At 37.0% G+C, this 17,520-nt stretch overlaps 1 protein-coding gene across 14 annotated transcripts in view; it reads left to right on the top strand.

Annotated features, from left to right (window-relative positions):
• CLASP2 (cytoplasmic linker associated protein 2) overlaps positions 1–17,520 on the top strand; it is a 158,665-nt gene that overhangs the window by 137,872 nt on the left and 3,273 nt on the right. For all 14 annotated transcript variants that reach the window (XM_036266077.1, XM_036266076.1, XM_036266073.1 and 11 more), the window contains 8 exons: positions 1,650–1,793; positions 3,090–3,196; positions 4,901–5,054; positions 6,578–6,806; positions 11,342–11,535; positions 12,054–12,182; positions 14,693–14,899; positions 16,359–16,475. In XM_036266077.1, coding sequence (XP_036121970.1) covers positions 1,650–1,793; positions 3,090–3,196; positions 4,901–5,054; positions 6,578–6,806; positions 11,342–11,535; positions 12,054–12,182; positions 14,693–14,899; positions 16,359–16,475 — 1,281 coding nt within the window. The remainder of the gene's footprint in view (positions 1–1,649; positions 1,794–3,089; positions 3,197–4,900; positions 5,055–6,577; positions 6,807–11,341; positions 11,536–12,053; positions 12,183–14,692; positions 14,900–16,358; positions 16,476–17,520) is intronic.

Raw genomic sequence — 17,520 nt, 5'->3', positions numbered from 1 at the left:
CAAATAAGACATTAAAATATAAACTAACAAATGAAGGACTTCATCAAAATATACGAAAGCTATTGCAATTTAAATCATGCAATTTAAACCTGTAGTATTTAATGAGAAATAGACAGATCAATGGCACATAAAGGAAGGTCCAGAGACTCTTAGGTTTACATAGATTAGTTCACAATCAGGGTTTCACTTCAAGTTATGAGGAAAGGACTCACTCATTGGTAAATGATTTGGGGAGCAGATGAGCTGTTTCTAAGGGGAATAGAAGCTGAATCTCATATACCAAAATAAAGTCTACATGGAATGAAGTATACTGTAACAGTCATTAATTCATTTGCTCCAGTTAAATTGAGGTCCTCTCAATGTTGTGGTTCCCAAAGAGACAGGATCATAAAGTTTGGTTTCAAAATACAAATCACTTTCTTTAAGCACTATTAACATGTTAGAGTATATACCCTCAAATTGTATACTTGGTTGTTTTTAACAAAATGGGCTTATGTTATAACTTGGTTTATCTTTTTCCTTCAGCAGTACATAATAATCCTCTCCCCATTTCTCCATGGATAGAGCTATATCATCTTTCAAGGCTATGTTGTGTAGTATGCCATTGCTCCGATGTAACAGTGTAACCAATCCTGTAGTATTGTATATTCTAATGCCATAAACAGAACACTTAGGTTTTCATAGAATGAGGTCAGTGAATTTAGATACAAGTCATGATCATGAACCATTTGAGTTTCTCCTTTCAGTTAAGGTTCTATATAACCTGAATTCCAAAGTTTGGCTGTTAATAACTCAGTTGATTACTTTAGAGGAAGAAAAGAAATTTGTAAGTTTTTTTTTTTTTTCCATTTCAACAAAAATGTTAGAGAAGATTTAGCTTCAAATTGTAGATTTGTTAGATTAGCTGCTTGAAAAGAAGACGAGATTCGGCCAGTTAATTTAAGAATCACATATGGAGAAAATGAAATTCAAATAATCAAGTTGCTCTGGACAGACTTTGTATAGCTTAGGGATATGCATCTTTATTTTTAATTACATCTTTCTTCTTTTTTTTTTTTTTTTATCCTCACCCGAGGATATTTTTCCATTTTTTGTACAGATAGAGTGGGAGGGAGAGAGAGGAAGGGAGAGAGAGAGAGAAACATCGATGTGAAGGGACACATCTAGTGGCTGCCACCCGCACGACCAACCAGGGCTGGGGACAAACTGCAACCAAAGTACGTGCCCTTAGTGGGAACCGAACCCGGGTCTCTCCGGACCGCAGGCCGACGCTCTAACCGCTGAGCCAAACTGGCCAGGGCTCTTCTTATAATCATTTATTAGGAAAACTGAGGTAGTAGTATATATTGATGTACACTGTGGAATATAGTGTATGTACGATGGAGTATGGAGTAACCCTGGAACTGCTGTCTAGTTAACTTTGGCTGTTCATTTTTTAATCTGTATTTGTTGTACTTTTCATATTCTTTCTTTCAAAAAATAAATAGGTTAAACAGTTTTATTCTTTCAGCAAAGGAATTTTAAAGCATATAGGAACATCTGTTTTTCTGGGAAAGATGGCCTAGTGCTGTTGAACAGAAATGTTGAATGAAGAAAATGATTCCCTTTGAGTAACCACAATATACTAATTTACTTCTTGTGTTTTCTAGGCAGCACACTCAGTGCTGATTTCCCTGTTTGAACTCAATACCCCAGAGTTTACAATGTTATTAGGAGCTTTACCAAAAACTTTTCAGGATGGTGCTACCAAGCTTCTTCATAATCACCTTCGAAACGCTGGCAATGGAACCCAGGTATTTTATAGTTTTTTTCTTGGCTATTATATGATGGTTGGTTTAACAATAACTGCTCTTCTTTACATGAAGTAAACTTGATGCTAATATTTAATTTTTGTATTTACATTGGACAGTATTTCCTGAGCTGAATTAAATATTGTCCTGGAAAGAATCGAGTCCTTTGGCCTGTCATGTTTATGTTATAATTTGTTGTACATTAATGTGGTGGCCAGAATATGAAAAAGGAAAGCAAAATGAAAGCAAGAACTTAGATGACAGCATTAGCTTTGTAAGCCATTAGAATTAAGACATGCTCTTTAGATTAACTGATTCTTATTTGTGGACTAGAGGGATGACTTATTCCAGGGTTAACATATAAGTCCAAAGAGGGTAAGTGCTTAAAAAGATGTGTTTATATTTAATAATTACAGGCTTGTCAGTCCAAAGGTGCTTGGATATACTGGATTTTGTTTTGGGGAAGTAAAGTTTGAGTAAAGGAAACATTCCATTGTTATAGATCTAAATGGTATAGGATCATTTACATAATATGCCTAAACAATTGAACTTGTTTTTAAAAGACAGATCTTTGATAATGGGTAAAGGAGAAAATAGATTCACTTATGGCAAGCTTAAGGTAAAGTCTGAGGGTTAAAAACAATCTAAGAACAATTTCCTAGGACCAAAATTAGTTATCTTTTTAAAAGGAGAACAGATTATTTTGTTAAATCTTAAGAGAGAGGTAAATTCATAACATGACCAGATTTTTATGCCTTTGGTGTCTTTGTGAAAATCATTATTAAAGCAAACTCAAGGAGGAATAAACTTTGAGCATTAATAATGGTTGGAGGAAGGAAATTGGCTCAGAACAGAAAGTTAATTTAAAATTATTAATTTCAGATCATGTTGGATCTTTGAGGTAAAGATATTGATAATATTTGAGAGTCAGAAGTGGGTGAGAACAAAATAAAGACTAAAAAGTTAGATTTCTGAATGGGAAGAAAGTTTTTTCCTACAGAAATCAGAGATAAATACATGAATATTTAAAATACAGATCTATAAATATGGCTTTTATATTATTCAACTTCTTGATTGTGTGCTTTCCTTAAGAGTCTTTTCGTTGAACTTAACCTAACTGTCATATGTTGATATTTATTTGACCCCCTCCATCAGAGTTCCATGGGGAGTCCTTTGCATAACTGTCATATGTTAATATTTATTTGACTCCCTCCATCCCTCCATCAGAGTACCATGGGGAGTCCTTTGCATAACTGTCATGTGTTAATATTTATTTGACTCCCTCCATCCCTCCATCAGAGTACCATGGGGAGTCCTTTGACAAGACCAGCACCACGTTCACCAGCCAACTGGTCCAGTCCTCTTACTTCTCCTACCAATACATCACAGAATACTTTATCTCCAAGGTAATAAAGGCATAATTTTCCATCATGGTTTGTTACTGCAGATTTTTATTATTAGAAAAACAGACATTAATATAATTCCAGTTGATTTCCACTTGAGTCGAAATGTCTTCTTAGAACACATAGGAACTTAGTACACTCAAAAAATGTAACATTTATTCCAAAAGTAATTATTTAAATGTTAATAATAAGTCAAAAGAAAACTTAGTGGCATAGCTTTTGTAAATTATAGCTTGTACATTGAATAACATAGTGTGTTTCTCAGATATGCTGTACAAATCCAATAAATTGAAAATTGTATCTTTTAGTTATACTAAGTAAAAACAGTGAGGTCAAGTTATAATGATGGATATTTAGATCAAATATTGTCCAATCACTTCTAAAAATAGAAAAAATAAGCTTACAGACAAAAACATAAAAATGGAGAAGGGATAAAAATAAAATGACATGTAATACTTCTTAAGAAAAATCGAACTGTGAGATTGGTACTTAATATAAAATATAAGACATATAATTTTCGTACTTTTGTGCAATCAGGCATGGGCTGTATTTCAGATGAACTTCTTGACACATTAGTGAATAGTTTTTCCTTTTTCCTGTCGTTTTAAAAATAGTTTGCATAGTAGTCCATATTTGTAGTTACTAACTTGATTCTTTTTTATTAGCTATATATACCATAGCATGTTTCATCATAATTCATTAAAATTATAGGATACTTCAGCATCTAAGAAAGAAAAAATATATTGTAAACTAATCATCTAGCCTATTCTGTGTTATATATATGTAACAATTTTAATAGCTACATTCCAGCCTTGGTTGAATTTGAGAATTTGATAATAGAATTAATGTCAATAATATGTTCAGTGTTAAAAGTTCAAGCACTATTGTTAGTGTGAGTTAATCACAGGAGTTAGCAGCCTTTGTGTAAATGGCCATATGGTAAATATTTTAGGCTTTGTGGGCCATGCAGTCTTTGTCACATCTACTCATTTATGATGATAATAGGGTGAAAATAGCCATAGACAATACCTAAATAAATGAGTGTCACTATGTTCTAGTACAGTTTATTTATGCACACTGAAATGTGAATTTTATATAATTTGCATGTGTCATGAAATACTATTTTGATTTTTTTCTCAACTATTTAAAAATGTAGAAAACAGCCCTGGCCGGTTTGGCTCAGCGGTTAGAGCGTCGACCTGCGGTCCGGAGAGACCCGGGTTCGGTTCCCGCTAAGGGCACATATCTCGGTTGCAGTTTGTCCCCGGCCCTGGTTGGGTCGTGCGGGTGGCAGCCACTCGATGTGTCCCTTTCACATCAGTGTTTCTCTCTCTCTCTTCCTCTCTCTCCCTCCTCCTCTATCTGAACAAAAAATTTTAAAAATGCCCTTGGGTGAGAATAAAAATAAATAAATAAATAAAAAATAAAAATGTAAAAAACATTCTTAGATTTCAGGAGTCAGAGTTTGCTGGCCCCTGGTTAATCAGAACATCTTTAAAGGTGAAAAGACAAACCATTTATTATGCTGCCCTTAATGGGTGGACAAGGAGACATGTACTTTAACCATTTATAGGTGTTGAGTTTTCTTTTGCTTTAGGGAATATACATTCTCTAATCCCATCTCTATAAATGTCCTACATAATCTCCTCAGATGTGTTTGTATTTTAAAACTGCACATAAATAAAAATTAGTTGTCTTTTTTTATAGTGCATTTGATTATGACACAGAAAATATGAACTCTGAAGATATTTATAGCTCTCTTAGAGGTGTCACTGAAGCAATTCAGAATTTCAGCTACCGTAGTCAAGAAGATATGAATGAGCCATTGAAAAAGGATTCTAAAAAAGATGATGGCGATTCAGTGAGTATTTGAATATTCTTACATTGCAGATTTTTCATTAAGAGTCTTTTTGGTTTGGTTTGGTTTTCTCTCTCTCTTTTTTTTTTTTTGTTTAACTTTGCTTCCTGTCATTTTCAAACATAATTTCCCAGGGGTCAATCACAAATATTTACTGTGTATCTGCCATGTGCCAGGCATTGTTTTGGGTCTTATATTTAGAAGGCATAGTTATGCCCTCATGTTCCTTGTAGATTTTCAGATAGAACTGAGTACTGTGGAGTTTTAGGTTGAAATGTAAAGTGAATCTATTTTAGATTAATTGGTCAGGGAAGGCCTCAATCAGAATGTGACATTTGCATTGAGACCTTAATAAAGGAGAGGAGAATTCCTTAAAAGAAATAGCAAGTGCTTCTAAGACGATTAGATGAGAACAAGCTATGTATAGTTGGCTGCCAGGGCAAAAGCCAGTGTAGTTGGAACATTAGGAAAGAGTGGAGGAATGGCACATGGGCCAGATTACTTGGGTCTTGTAAGACAAAATATGGCATTTAGATTTTTTTGTTGTTGTTAAGTGTAGTGACAGTGATTTGCATTATTAGTTGTTTGTGTAGTTCCAATAAGAATGGTATGATCTATCTTTCTGATATTTGTATTATTGTACAGTTTGTTGCTTCTGCCATTATACAAAAAACAGTTATAGTTTACTCCTTAGACTTTTGTCTGACAGCCTCACTTTTCTTAAAGCCAGCCATCCACTCTCTCCTAAGGAATCTGTGGCTTCTCTGTGTTTGTGAAATTGAGAACCGCGCAGAGCTTCGGCCCATCTCTGAAGGACGCCCTCCTCTGCCTTCCTGTTCTTGTTTTCTTCCCCATGCTTCTCTGGCAGGGGAGCCTGGTAAACTGGGTGCAAAAACCAGTTCACCACTCACATTTGACGTTCTCTGTCCCAAAAGCTACGTGTGGTAGTAATGACAGGTTTGTAAGAATAACTGAGACCCCCACTCCCCCACCGAGAGATAGGGTACATTGTGGGGAGCTGGCATAAATGAGTTTGAGTCCTGGTTCCTGGCAATTATTAGCTAGTCAGATTATCACTTCTAAACCTCAGTATCTTCATTAGGAAAATAGGAGTATTACTACATACCTTAGAAGTTATTGAGAGTATAATAAACCACATGACTTGATCCAGTCCAGACCTAAGCTCTCCTGAGTGTGTGTCCTGACCAGGGTTTGAACCCGTGACCTTTCATTGTACAGGATGACACTGCAGCCAACTGAGCCACACCAGCCAGGGCAGAGACAATACTCTTTTATGGTTTTTGTTTACCTTCAACAGGTTTCTTTACACCTTTACTATATAAGCTTTGACATTTTGAATGTAAGTTTTAACTCATGATGATTATCATTACATAAATATTTTTTCGGCTGGTTATTGTTACCTTTTTAAAATAGAACTTTAAGCAGTGAGGAAACTTTTTCTTAGAATTTTGAATTGATAACTTGAAAAGGAGTTAATTTGCTGTCCCTTCCTCTTCCATTAATAGATGTGTGGTGGTCCAGGGATGTCCGACCCAAGAGCAGGAGGTGATGCCACTGACTCAAGCCAAACAGCCCTTGACAATAAAGCCTCATTGCTCCATTCCATTCCTCCTCACTCCTCTCCTCGCTCTCGAGATTATAATCCATATAACTATTCAGACAGCATCAGTCCCTTCAATAAGTCTGCCCTCAAGGAAGCTATGTTTGATGATGATGCCGACCAGTTTCCTGATGGTATGCTCTGTGTCTCATACTGTTGTTACTACCTGTGTTTTGGAAGACTGATATTCAGTGAAGCAAAAGAAATATATATGCTCTTTTTTTGTAACCTAAAAAGTAAGGATTTGGGATGATAATGTTTTCTCTCATCTTCTAGGAACTCCTTTGTAATGGTTTGGTAGCTATCTTCCCAAGACTGGGAAACAGTAGTCGTCCTAAGATCATCCTTAAAATGAAGAAAACCTTAATGGCCTCCCAGAAATAACTGAAAACAGTTGTAGCTTATACATTTATCTTTAGACATCATTCAGCCCTTAATTTTTATACCAGAATGACAAAACTCTTTGGAGTAATATCCATTCTTTACAATAGGTTTTTAAGTGTGAATCTATAAACATACTCTAATAAGATATATCCAAGAATCAAATATGGGAAGAGCAACCATTAGGATTTAGAGTTAGCTTAGATCTAAGCTCTAATGCTTACAGTGGGCTTAAGTCTAAGCTCAACATTACTAAGCTGCATGGCTTGATAAATTGGTTGACCTTCCTGAGTCTCACTTGTCACCTTTAAAAAGAATGGAGATGTACTTACCTGCCCTTCTGATCACAGTATGCAGTGGGGTTCAGAGAAAGTGTACAAAAACTGATGAGAAAGTACAAAACACTGCAGATGTTTTATTTTTAATAATAAGGAATTATATTTTTCCTTTACAAATAACATGATCCATTAATTATTTTTTTATTAAGACTTAAATAATGTGTGCTAATGTATAACTATATGTAGATAAAGTTGAAAGTCTCCCTCTCAGCACTGTCTTACATTCTATCCTTAAGTGGTTTCTGGTTTTCCTTTATTCCCACAGTGTTGCTGTCACTGAGCATATTTCTGCATAAAATGTTATGCACATATACATAATTCACTCTTAAGATTTTTAGAGGTAGAATTGCTCAATTAAGGGATATGTAAGTTTTAAGTTTTGAGAGTTACTATCTAGTTAGCAGTTTAAAACACTTGGCCAGTTTAAGTAGTGCTTATTTTCTCACTAACACAGAATGTGTAAATGCTTTTCATTTTTGTTACTGTGGTGGATAAAAAATAGATCATCCTAATAAGAATTTCCTTAATTATTAGGAAGATTGAGTAATTAGGTATCAGAAATTCTTTTTAATTTCTGTCATTTTGATGAGTAGAAAGATTTCTTTATTTGTATTTTATTGCTAATGAGGTTGACGAATTACATTTTTATAAACATGTCATGTTAAGAGACTTTGATAGATCACAAATATCACAAAGGCAAAATTATGACAACTTACCAAACTAAGTCTAAATTACATACAAATCTATAAAATTTCCATAATTATGCACTTTGGTATGTTTAAATCTGTCACAAATAGTTGACTGTGTTGCTAAGGTTTATTCACAATAGCAGCATAACAGGAATGAATAAATTGAACATAGCATGAAAAGTCCTTTGAAACCTGACTAGTAGCAGTAGCCTGGTAAATTGAGACCTAGTTTTAGCAGCTTTAATTGTACTAAAATTATTTCTGCATAAAGGTCACAAACCAGCAGATCAAATTGGGTCTACTGACATTTCTTGCCTTAGCTGAAATATATATATTTAATTTAAAATAATCAAAAACTAATAGGTGTACAGTACAAAGAATTTTTTTTTCTTGAACCATTTGAAAGCAAGTACATTAGTAACCACCTATCCTAAAAACCATTAGTTTTGTCAGTTGTCTCAATAATGCATTATAGCTAGAGGATCCAGTTCAGAATCTTATACTGCCTTTAATCATCATATCTCTGTAATCTCCTCCCGTGTTCAGTCTTTCCTTGGAAGTCCTGACCCTGGGACTTTTGAAGGTCATTTCCCTCAGCTTAGGTTTATCTGATGTTTTCTCAAAATTAGATTCTCATTTTGATGAGTATATTGTGGTTATGTAGGACAATGTCTTTGTTTATAGAAAGTACATCCTAAAGTATTTGGGATGATAAAGCATCAGTTTGTCATAACAAATTTCCTTTTTTAATAGTCATTGAATGTTGTCATTACCTTTTGGTTCAGTTTTCCTTCCCTGTCTGTTAGTTTTGCTTTAGGAGAAGTCATATGTTCTGGTAGCTGAACTTGATTCCCTTTCCTCAGGTTTCTGAATCCCCTTAAGTGAAATATAATTTTCTTTTTCCTACTTGTAGTTGTGTGTTTCCTGAGGCCTATCTTGTCAGGCCATTGGTACCTCTAGGTCAGAGGCTAAGCAGCTGGCAGGATGAGGCACAGTAGCTTGTTTTTAAGAACCAATAGTGAACCATCTGGCAAAATGCAACCTTAAGGTATTTGGGGGAAGAGTGCTCTTTCCCCTTGGTCTTTTCTTATATAAACAACAGCCCTCTCCCAAAGGCCAGATTCACAAGCCTTCTCTGATGGATTAGGATCAGCAAAATGGTAGTCCTTCCCCACAAAAGGCTAGCATGCTTTTATCAAGTAGACTAACAGAGAAGACATCTTCTTGGTGTCAGCAGTCTTTCCTGACAACTCAGTTAAGAGAATGGCCCCAGGTGTACTTTCCAGGCTCAGGCACCATAGTCTGCGGTTATTACTTTTATTACTATTTTTTTAGGAGTTAGTAAGGAAACGAGTCTATTACACAAGCTTAAGCTACTGCCTGCCCAAGTCTTTCAAGGCCTGAATTTATGGGGGGTTTTTTTGGAGTGGGGTAGAGAGAGGAATGGGGGGAGAAAAAAGGGGAGAGAGAGAGAGAAAAATATCCACGAGCCACCTCCTACATGTGACTGGGGATCAAACCCCTGACCTTCTGGTGCAGAGGATGATGTTCCAACCAACTGAGCCACACTGGCCAGGGCTATATTTTTATTGTTTTAATTTTTTTTTTGTTAATTCTCACCTGAGGATATTTTTTCCATTGATTTTTTTTAGAGTAGGAGAGAGGGAGAGAAAGAGAGGGAAACATCAATATGAGAGAGACACACTGATTGGTTTCCTCCCACATTCGCCACCTGCCAGGGATTGAACCTGCAACCCAGGTTTGTGCCCTTGACTGAGAATTCAACCTGCAACCCTTTGGTCTGCAGGCCAATGCTCTAAACACTGCACCACACTGCCTGAGGCTTCTCTATTAAAAGAATTTAGCCCTGGCCTGTTTGGCTCAGCAGTTAGAGCGTAGGCCTATGGACCAGAGAGTCCTGGGTTCATTTCCTGCTAAGGGCGTGTACCTTGGTTGCAGTTTGTCCCCGCCCTGGTTGGGGTCGTGTGGGTGGCAACCAGTCGATGTGTCTCTCTCACTCTCTCCCTCCCGCTCTTTCTGAAGATAAATGCAAAAATGTCTTTGGGTGAGGATAAAAAAAAAAAGGAAGAAGAATTTAGGAAGGACTCTGCTATTTTTTAGTGTTCTAATGTGAACCTTTGGAATTAACTGTCTTTTCTACAAAAATTATTCAAAGCACTATCTGATGACAGTTGTGAAAAAAATAAGTGGCCTTTAACATTTATAAAATTCATGAGTTCATGATTATACTTTTAAAAAGCAAAAACCAATGAAAACTTAGTAACATTCAGTCCAACTCTTTTTTTTTTTTTTTTAATTGATTTTAGAGAGAGAGAGCTAGAAACATTGATGAGAGAGAACATCAATTGGCCACCTCCTGCATGCCCCCCACTGGGGATTTGGCCTACAACCTGCAGCCCAACTCTTGACTCTGAAATTTAAAAGAAAATATATTAAGTATTTATTCTGCCTTTTCTATCAAACCGTATTTCAGGGTAATTAGCTCTAGTTGACAATAGTTACTCTCTATAGAAGAATTCCCGCCCATTTTTTACTCCTAATAAAATAATTGATTTGGCAACAATTAGTGGGTGAAACCATTAGTAAAATATTGACAAGGGCCCGGCCAGTGTGGCTCAGTAGATTGAGTGTTGTCTCATGGTCAGAGAAATCCTGGTTCAATTCCCAGTTAGGGCACATGCCCAGGCTGCGGGCTCAGTTCCCAGTGGGGGTAGTGCAGGAGGCAGCTGATCGATGTTTCTCTCTCACATCGATGTTTCTATCTCTCCCTTCCTCTGTCTCTAAAAAATCAATAAAAACACATTTTAGAAAAAGAGAAAAGATTGACAAGGAACTTTACAGTGGTGGGAACAAGTTGCTGCCATTTAAATACAGTGATCATTGCCTCCTGGGATCCCACCATATAAATGTATACTTAAGTATACAAGGATAAAATATATGGTATTTGTGAGAATTGTTTTAGAAGAAAGTGGGCATGAAGATGAAGTAAGAATGGTAAAATATAATTGTGTAATCTGGATAGTGGGTATATGGAGGTTCATTGTACTAGTACTTCTCATGAATTTTGTTATAAAAAGTTTTAAACTAGCATTGGTGTTTTGGAAATGATAAATGGAAAAGATCAACTTAGTTTTTGTTTTTTACAAACAGCATTGTGTTTCATGCTGTGAAGTTGTTATCGCCATACTTGTGAGAGTTGACCTATAAAGTTACAGAATTAATGTCATGTCCTCTTGACAGATCTCTCCCTAGACCATTCTGACCTGGTTGCGGAGTTATTGAAGGAGTTGTCTAACCATAATGAACGTGTAGAAGAAAGAAAAATTGCCCTCTATGAACTTATGAAACTAACACAGGAAGAATCTTTCAGTGTTTGGGATGAACACTTCAAAACAATATTACTTTTACTGCTTGAAACCCTTGGGGATAAAGAGGTGAATGACGTAATTTGTAAATAATAGACTATTTTTCTTGTCTTGGGTTGCATGCCATTGCCAGTTAAACAAGCTACACAGATTTGGAAATTGGGAAAATGAGTCTCTTCTGCCGCTGCTTTTGGCATGAAATTTTCACTATAAAGTGCTTTTTCTTCTAAACCAAGTATCTCAGCAATTTTGAACAATTGACAATGGGAAAAATGAGAGGTTGCTGACAGATCTTTTACAAGAGAGTACAGGTTCCTTGTTTTGCCTACTTATTTTAGTTCAGAAGTAAACTTGTTTTTTAGTAGAATTTAGTTGGTTCTCAGTTTTATACATATTTAAGATGTGTGATATGTTTTCAACTAGAGATGTAAAAACTTAATTATGCAATATACCACATACTTTATTCAGTTATCTATAATTCCCCCGACCCTCACCCCAATATTAAGACTCTTAAGTTTCAGGCATGAAAAATGTAAAAGATTATCTACCACCCAAAATATTAAAAACATTAAAATGTTTCTTCTTAGCCTGCAATCAGGGCTTTGGCATTAAAGGTTTTAAAAGAAATCCTAAGGCATCAACCAGCAAGATTTAAAAACTATGCAGAACTGACTGTCATGAAAACATTGGAAGCACATAAAGATCCTCATAAGGAGGTAAGTTACCTGCTACTTTAATTATTATTTTATTCCTAGTACTTCTGATATTACAGCAGTCCCCCTCATCCTCAGGAGTTCTGTTCCAAGACCCCCAGTGGATGCCTGAAACTGAGGATAGTACTGAACCCTGCATATAATAATAAAGTTTAATTTATAAATGAGGCACAGTAAGAGATTAACAACAATAAATAGAATAGTTACAACAATATACTGTAATGAAAGTTATGTGCATGTGGTCTTTCTCTCTCAAAATATCTTATTGTACTCTACTCGCCTTTTCACTAAAAGGAAGCACTTTACGGCTTCTCTTTGGCACATCTGCATTGCCAGCATCACAACTTTGCATTGAGGCCATTATTAAGTCAAATAACGGCAACTTGAACACAGGCACTGTGATATTGCCACAGTGAGTATGATAACCAAGCTGGCTACCAAGTGACTAACAGGTGGTAGCATATGTAGTGTAGCCAATGCTGGACAAAGGGATAGAGTGGGGTGGTGTAAGATTTTATGCTTCTCAGAACAGCATGCAATTTAAAAGTGCGAATTGTGCCTGGCTGGTGTGGCTCAGTGGTTGAGCGTCGACCCATTCACCAAAGGTCACCAGTTTAATTACTGCTCAGGGCACATGCCCAGGTTGTGGGCCCAATCCCCAGTGGGGGACATGCAGGGGGTAGCCAGTTGATGTTCTCTCTTATCAGTGTTTCTATCTTTCTCTCCCTCTCTCTTTCTCTCTCTAAAAAATCAATAAAGAAAAAAACATTTTTTTAATAAAATAAAAATGTCATAAGAAAACAAGTATAAATCTTTGTTACCTTGGATAAGGCAGTATTTTCTTAGAATGCCAGAAGTAGAACAACAACAAGAAGATAAATGGACTTCATTGAAATTAAAAACTTTTGTGCTTCAAAGGACATCAAGAAAGTGAAAAGGCTCCCTGGCTGGTTTGGCTCAGTGGTTGGAGTGCTGGCCCGCAGACCGGAGAGTCCCGGGTTCGGTTCCCACTAGGGGCGCATACCTCCGTTGCAGTTTGTCCCCGCCCCGTGGGGGTCATGTGGGTGGCAACCAGTCGATGTGTCTCTCTCACATTGATGTTTCTCTCTCTCTCTCTCTCTCTCTTCCTCTCTCTCCCTCCCACTCTATCTGAAGATAAATGCAAAAATGTCCTTGGATGAGGATAAAAGAAAAAATTTTATAAAGAAAGTATAAAGGCAACCACAATATAGCAGAACAATATAGCAGAAAATGTTTGTAAATGATGTATCTGATAAGGGACTAACAACCATACCATTTAAAAAACTTTTGCAAACCAACAATGAAAAGACAACCCAATTAAAAAAGTGAGCAATCCAGAGAGACCCAGATTCGGTTCCCGCTAAGGGCACATACCTCGGTTGCAGTTTGTCCCTGGCCTTGGTTGGGTCATGTGGGTGGCAGCCACTCGATGTGTACCTTTCACATCGATGTTTCTCTCTCTCTCTCCCTCTCTCTCCCTCCTGCTCTACCTGAACAAAAAATGTCCTCGGGTGAGGATAAAAAAAAAAAAGTGAGCAAAAGTTCTGGATTGATATTTCTGCAAAGAAGATATGCACATGGCCAATAACCACACGAAAACATGTTCAACATCATTAGTCTTAGAAAATGCAACTAAAGCCACAGTGAGATACCACTTTACACACAGTAGGAAGAAAGGCAATAAGAAGGAATTGAAACACTCTGTCATTCACTTTTCAAAAGATATGGCTGTGGAAAGTTGACACTCCTGAGGTGTAAGAGCTGAAATTAGCCCTGGGTCTTCTGACTTTCAGTGTATTTTCCACTGCATTTTTCTGAGCACCTGTCACCGGTTGAGATAATAAGGGAGATGCTACTAGAGTAGCATCAAAAGCAGCAATGTTCACATGTTTTCAAGACCATCTTCAGAGATACAGATTCTAAGAAGAAGATAGACAATCATTTCTTCTCTTTATTGCAAAACCAGTGCCTTACCATCTCCAAGCCCAATATAGAAGGAAAGAAAATCATTATGAACAGAAGGAAGAATAACATGGTAAATTGATAACATATTGAATGTTTTATATTGTAATAATGTGATAAAAAGGGCACAAGCACTCCTGGAGTTGAGAATGAATACTGAGCAGCATCTGAGTGTGGCTGATGCAAAAGACTCCACATGGTGGTCTGGGTAAATAGAGCCTTCACTTCCCTGCACAACTAGACCACAATATGATTTAAAAATTGCTTTAGCCAACATTAAAAAAACACAAAAGAAGGAAAAATGGTATCATAAATCCCCATAAATCCATTTTCTAGCTTCAACAGTCACTGACATTTTGCCAATTCTGTTTTATCTATTCTCTTACTTTTTATGTTTGTTTACTTTAATATTTTCAAAGCAAATCCCAGATATTATGTCCTACTACTTATTTTATGAAGTTTGTACTTCCAGGACACAGTATTAAAAAAAATTTTTTAATTACTTACCTGCTCAATTTCCTCTGTTTTAGGTGGTGAGATCAGCTGAGGAGGCTGCGTCCGTTTTGGCCACGTCAATCAGTCCAGAGCAGTGCATCAAAGTGCTTTGTCCCATCATCCAAACTGCAGATTACCCGATTAATCTTGCTGCGATCAAAATGCAAACAAAAGTGATAGAGAGAGTGTCCAAGGAAACTCTTAATCTGCTTTTACCAGAGATTATGCCAGGCCTAATACAGGTAAGCAGCTAAACTTGGAATAAGCTATGATAGACTTGGGGGTCAGTTATTTTAGGCACTTTCCAGGCAACTGGCATGACCAAGCCTGCCTACTGTCTTGGATGTTCAGAGCAAAGATTTTCCAGAACTAGCTCTGTGTGTGTGTTAAAATGTACATAATATAAAATTTACCATTTAGTTATATTTAAGTGTGCAATTTGGTGGCATGAAGTACATTCCCAGTGTTACACAACAACTATCCATTTTCAGAACTTTTTATTCATTGCAAATGGAAACTCTGTACCAATTAATCAATAACTCACTATTCTTTCTCCCCCCCATTCCCTGGTAACCTCTATTCTACTTTCTAGGTTCCTCATATAGGTAGAATCACAGTATTTGTCCTTCTGTGTCTGACTTATTTTACTCAGCATAATTTTTTTTAGGGTTCATCCATGTTGTAGCATGTATTTGAATTTCATTCCTTTTTTGGCTGAATAATATTCCATTTATGTTTATGCCACAATTTGTTTATCCATTTATCTGTTGTTGGAAATGTGATTGTTTCCCTTTTCTCATTAACATAAATAAATATTACAATGAAATTTCCTAGGTATTACTAGATTTCTCTCCAAAGTGGTTATACTGATTTACAGTCATAGATGTAATGTGGTTTTTTCTGTGCATGCAGTTCATTCATATAAACATTATAACAAATATGAAATTATATTTTTAACATGCTTTGCTTAACTTAATCATAGATTATGGAATTTTGCCATCCAATAAATACTGTTCTATTAGATCATTTTAATATTACATAGTATATATATTGACACCCTCCTAAAGCGAATTCATCATTTATTTCTTTAAACATCTATAGCATTACCTTTGTGACTCTATTCTAAGCCCTAAATTTTTAAATTATGAGGTCCTTGAAGATAAAATCCAAATATCTTTCTTCTTGGTCTATGCTTTGATACTAAGAATAGAATATACATAACATGTATATGTTATACATATAACGGGCACTGAATAGTTATTTGTTGGACAAGTGGTGTAGAGTAGTGGTAGGAATGGGACAGATATTAAACTTAATTCGGCCTGAATTATAGAAGTACCTTGATTGCCAGGCCAAGGAGTTGAGGTTTTATTTGATAGGCAGGAGTTCCCTAAAACTGAATACTTTAGGGAGGTTAATCTGGAGACTTTTTGCAGGGTGGAGTGACAAAGGGGCAGCCTCAGAGTCAGAGAATTGCAGCTTTCCAGGCTAAATAAGAAAGAACCTTGATAAGGAAGGCTGACAGTGGAGATGCCGAAGGGGAGATGGAAGGAGAGAAGGGCGTGTCTGTGCCTGGAAAGGTTGAAAAGTTCATCGGTCAGTAAAGCTTGAGATCTCATCTTTGAGTTGCATCTCTGTCTCTGTTCAAATGGTACTTTTCTCAGATCCCCCAGGAGTGCTAATAAGGACTTTTCTCCCTAGGGTTATGATAATTCAGAGAGCAGTGTTCGGAAAGCTTGTGTCTTCTGCCTGGTGGCTGTTCATGCAGTAATTGGCGATGAACTAAAACCACATCTCAGTCAGCTCACTGGCAGTAAAGTAAGTATACCCGCTTTGCTCCACGGATGGTGGCCATGGTACATTCTTCAAAACTTGTTTGTGTATGTGTTAAAGGGTACATTTGTATTCAGCTTTTATAAGTCATGCTTTGCGCATTCAACTTATTCCTCCTACTGTTTGCATTTTAGCTATTTCTACTTTCTCATATTTGTCACTCAGGTGATGTCAGCAGTTTGATAGGGTGGTTGGTAGATCACTGTGAACCAAATGCCTACAGGCCTGGCCAGTGTGGCTTGGTTGGTTGAACATCATCCCATGCACCCAGAAGATTGCCACTTAGATTCCCGGTCAGGGCACATGTTAGGTTTTGGGCTTGATCCCCAATAGGGAGAATGCAGGAGACAACCCATCAATGTTTCTTTCTCATTGATGTCTCTCCCTCTCTTTCTCCCTCTCTAAAATCAATGAAAACATATTTAAAAAAAAACAAAAAAAGAAATGCCTACTGATTCTGGTTATTTAAAATAGCCAGCTTCTGCCCTGACTGGTTTTGCTCAGCAGTTAAAGTGTCGGCCCACAGACCAAAGAGTTGCAGGTTTGATTCCGGTCAAGGGCATGTACCTTGGTTGTGGTTCGGTCCCTGGCTATGGTTGGAGTTGTGTGGGAGGCAACCAGTCGAGTGTCTCTCTCACATTGATGTTTCTCTCTTTCTCTCTCTCTCCCTAACACTCTATCTGAAGATAAATGGAAAAATATCCTCAGATGAGGATTTAAAAAGAAAAAATAGCCCTGGCCGGTTTGGCTCAGTAGTTGGAGTGTCGGCCTGCAGACCAGAGAGTCCCGGGTTCGGTGCCCGCTAGGGGCATGTACCAAAAGTAAAATAAAAAAATAGCCAACTTCTCTGCCACTGTCACTGCCGTCAGATCCTTACCTCCAAAGACTTTTTAATTAAAAATAGAAAAGGGTTATTATGCCTGATCAATGTGGCTCACTGGTTGAGTGTCAACTCATGCACCAAGAGGTCATTGGTTCAGTTCCTGGTCAGGGCACATGCCCAGGTTGTGGACCAGATCCCTAGTGAGGG

This window comes from Molossus molossus, unplaced genomic scaffold (genome assembly GCF_014108415.1).
Source record: "Molossus molossus isolate mMolMol1 unplaced genomic scaffold, mMolMol1.p scaffold_m16_p_18, whole genome shotgun sequence".
In the NCBI taxonomy this organism is placed as follows: Eukaryota; Metazoa; Chordata; class Mammalia; order Chiroptera; family Molossidae; genus Molossus; species Molossus molossus.
The sequence above is the reverse complement of the archived record's forward strand: the minus strand, read 5'-3'. Positions and strand labels throughout refer to the sequence as shown.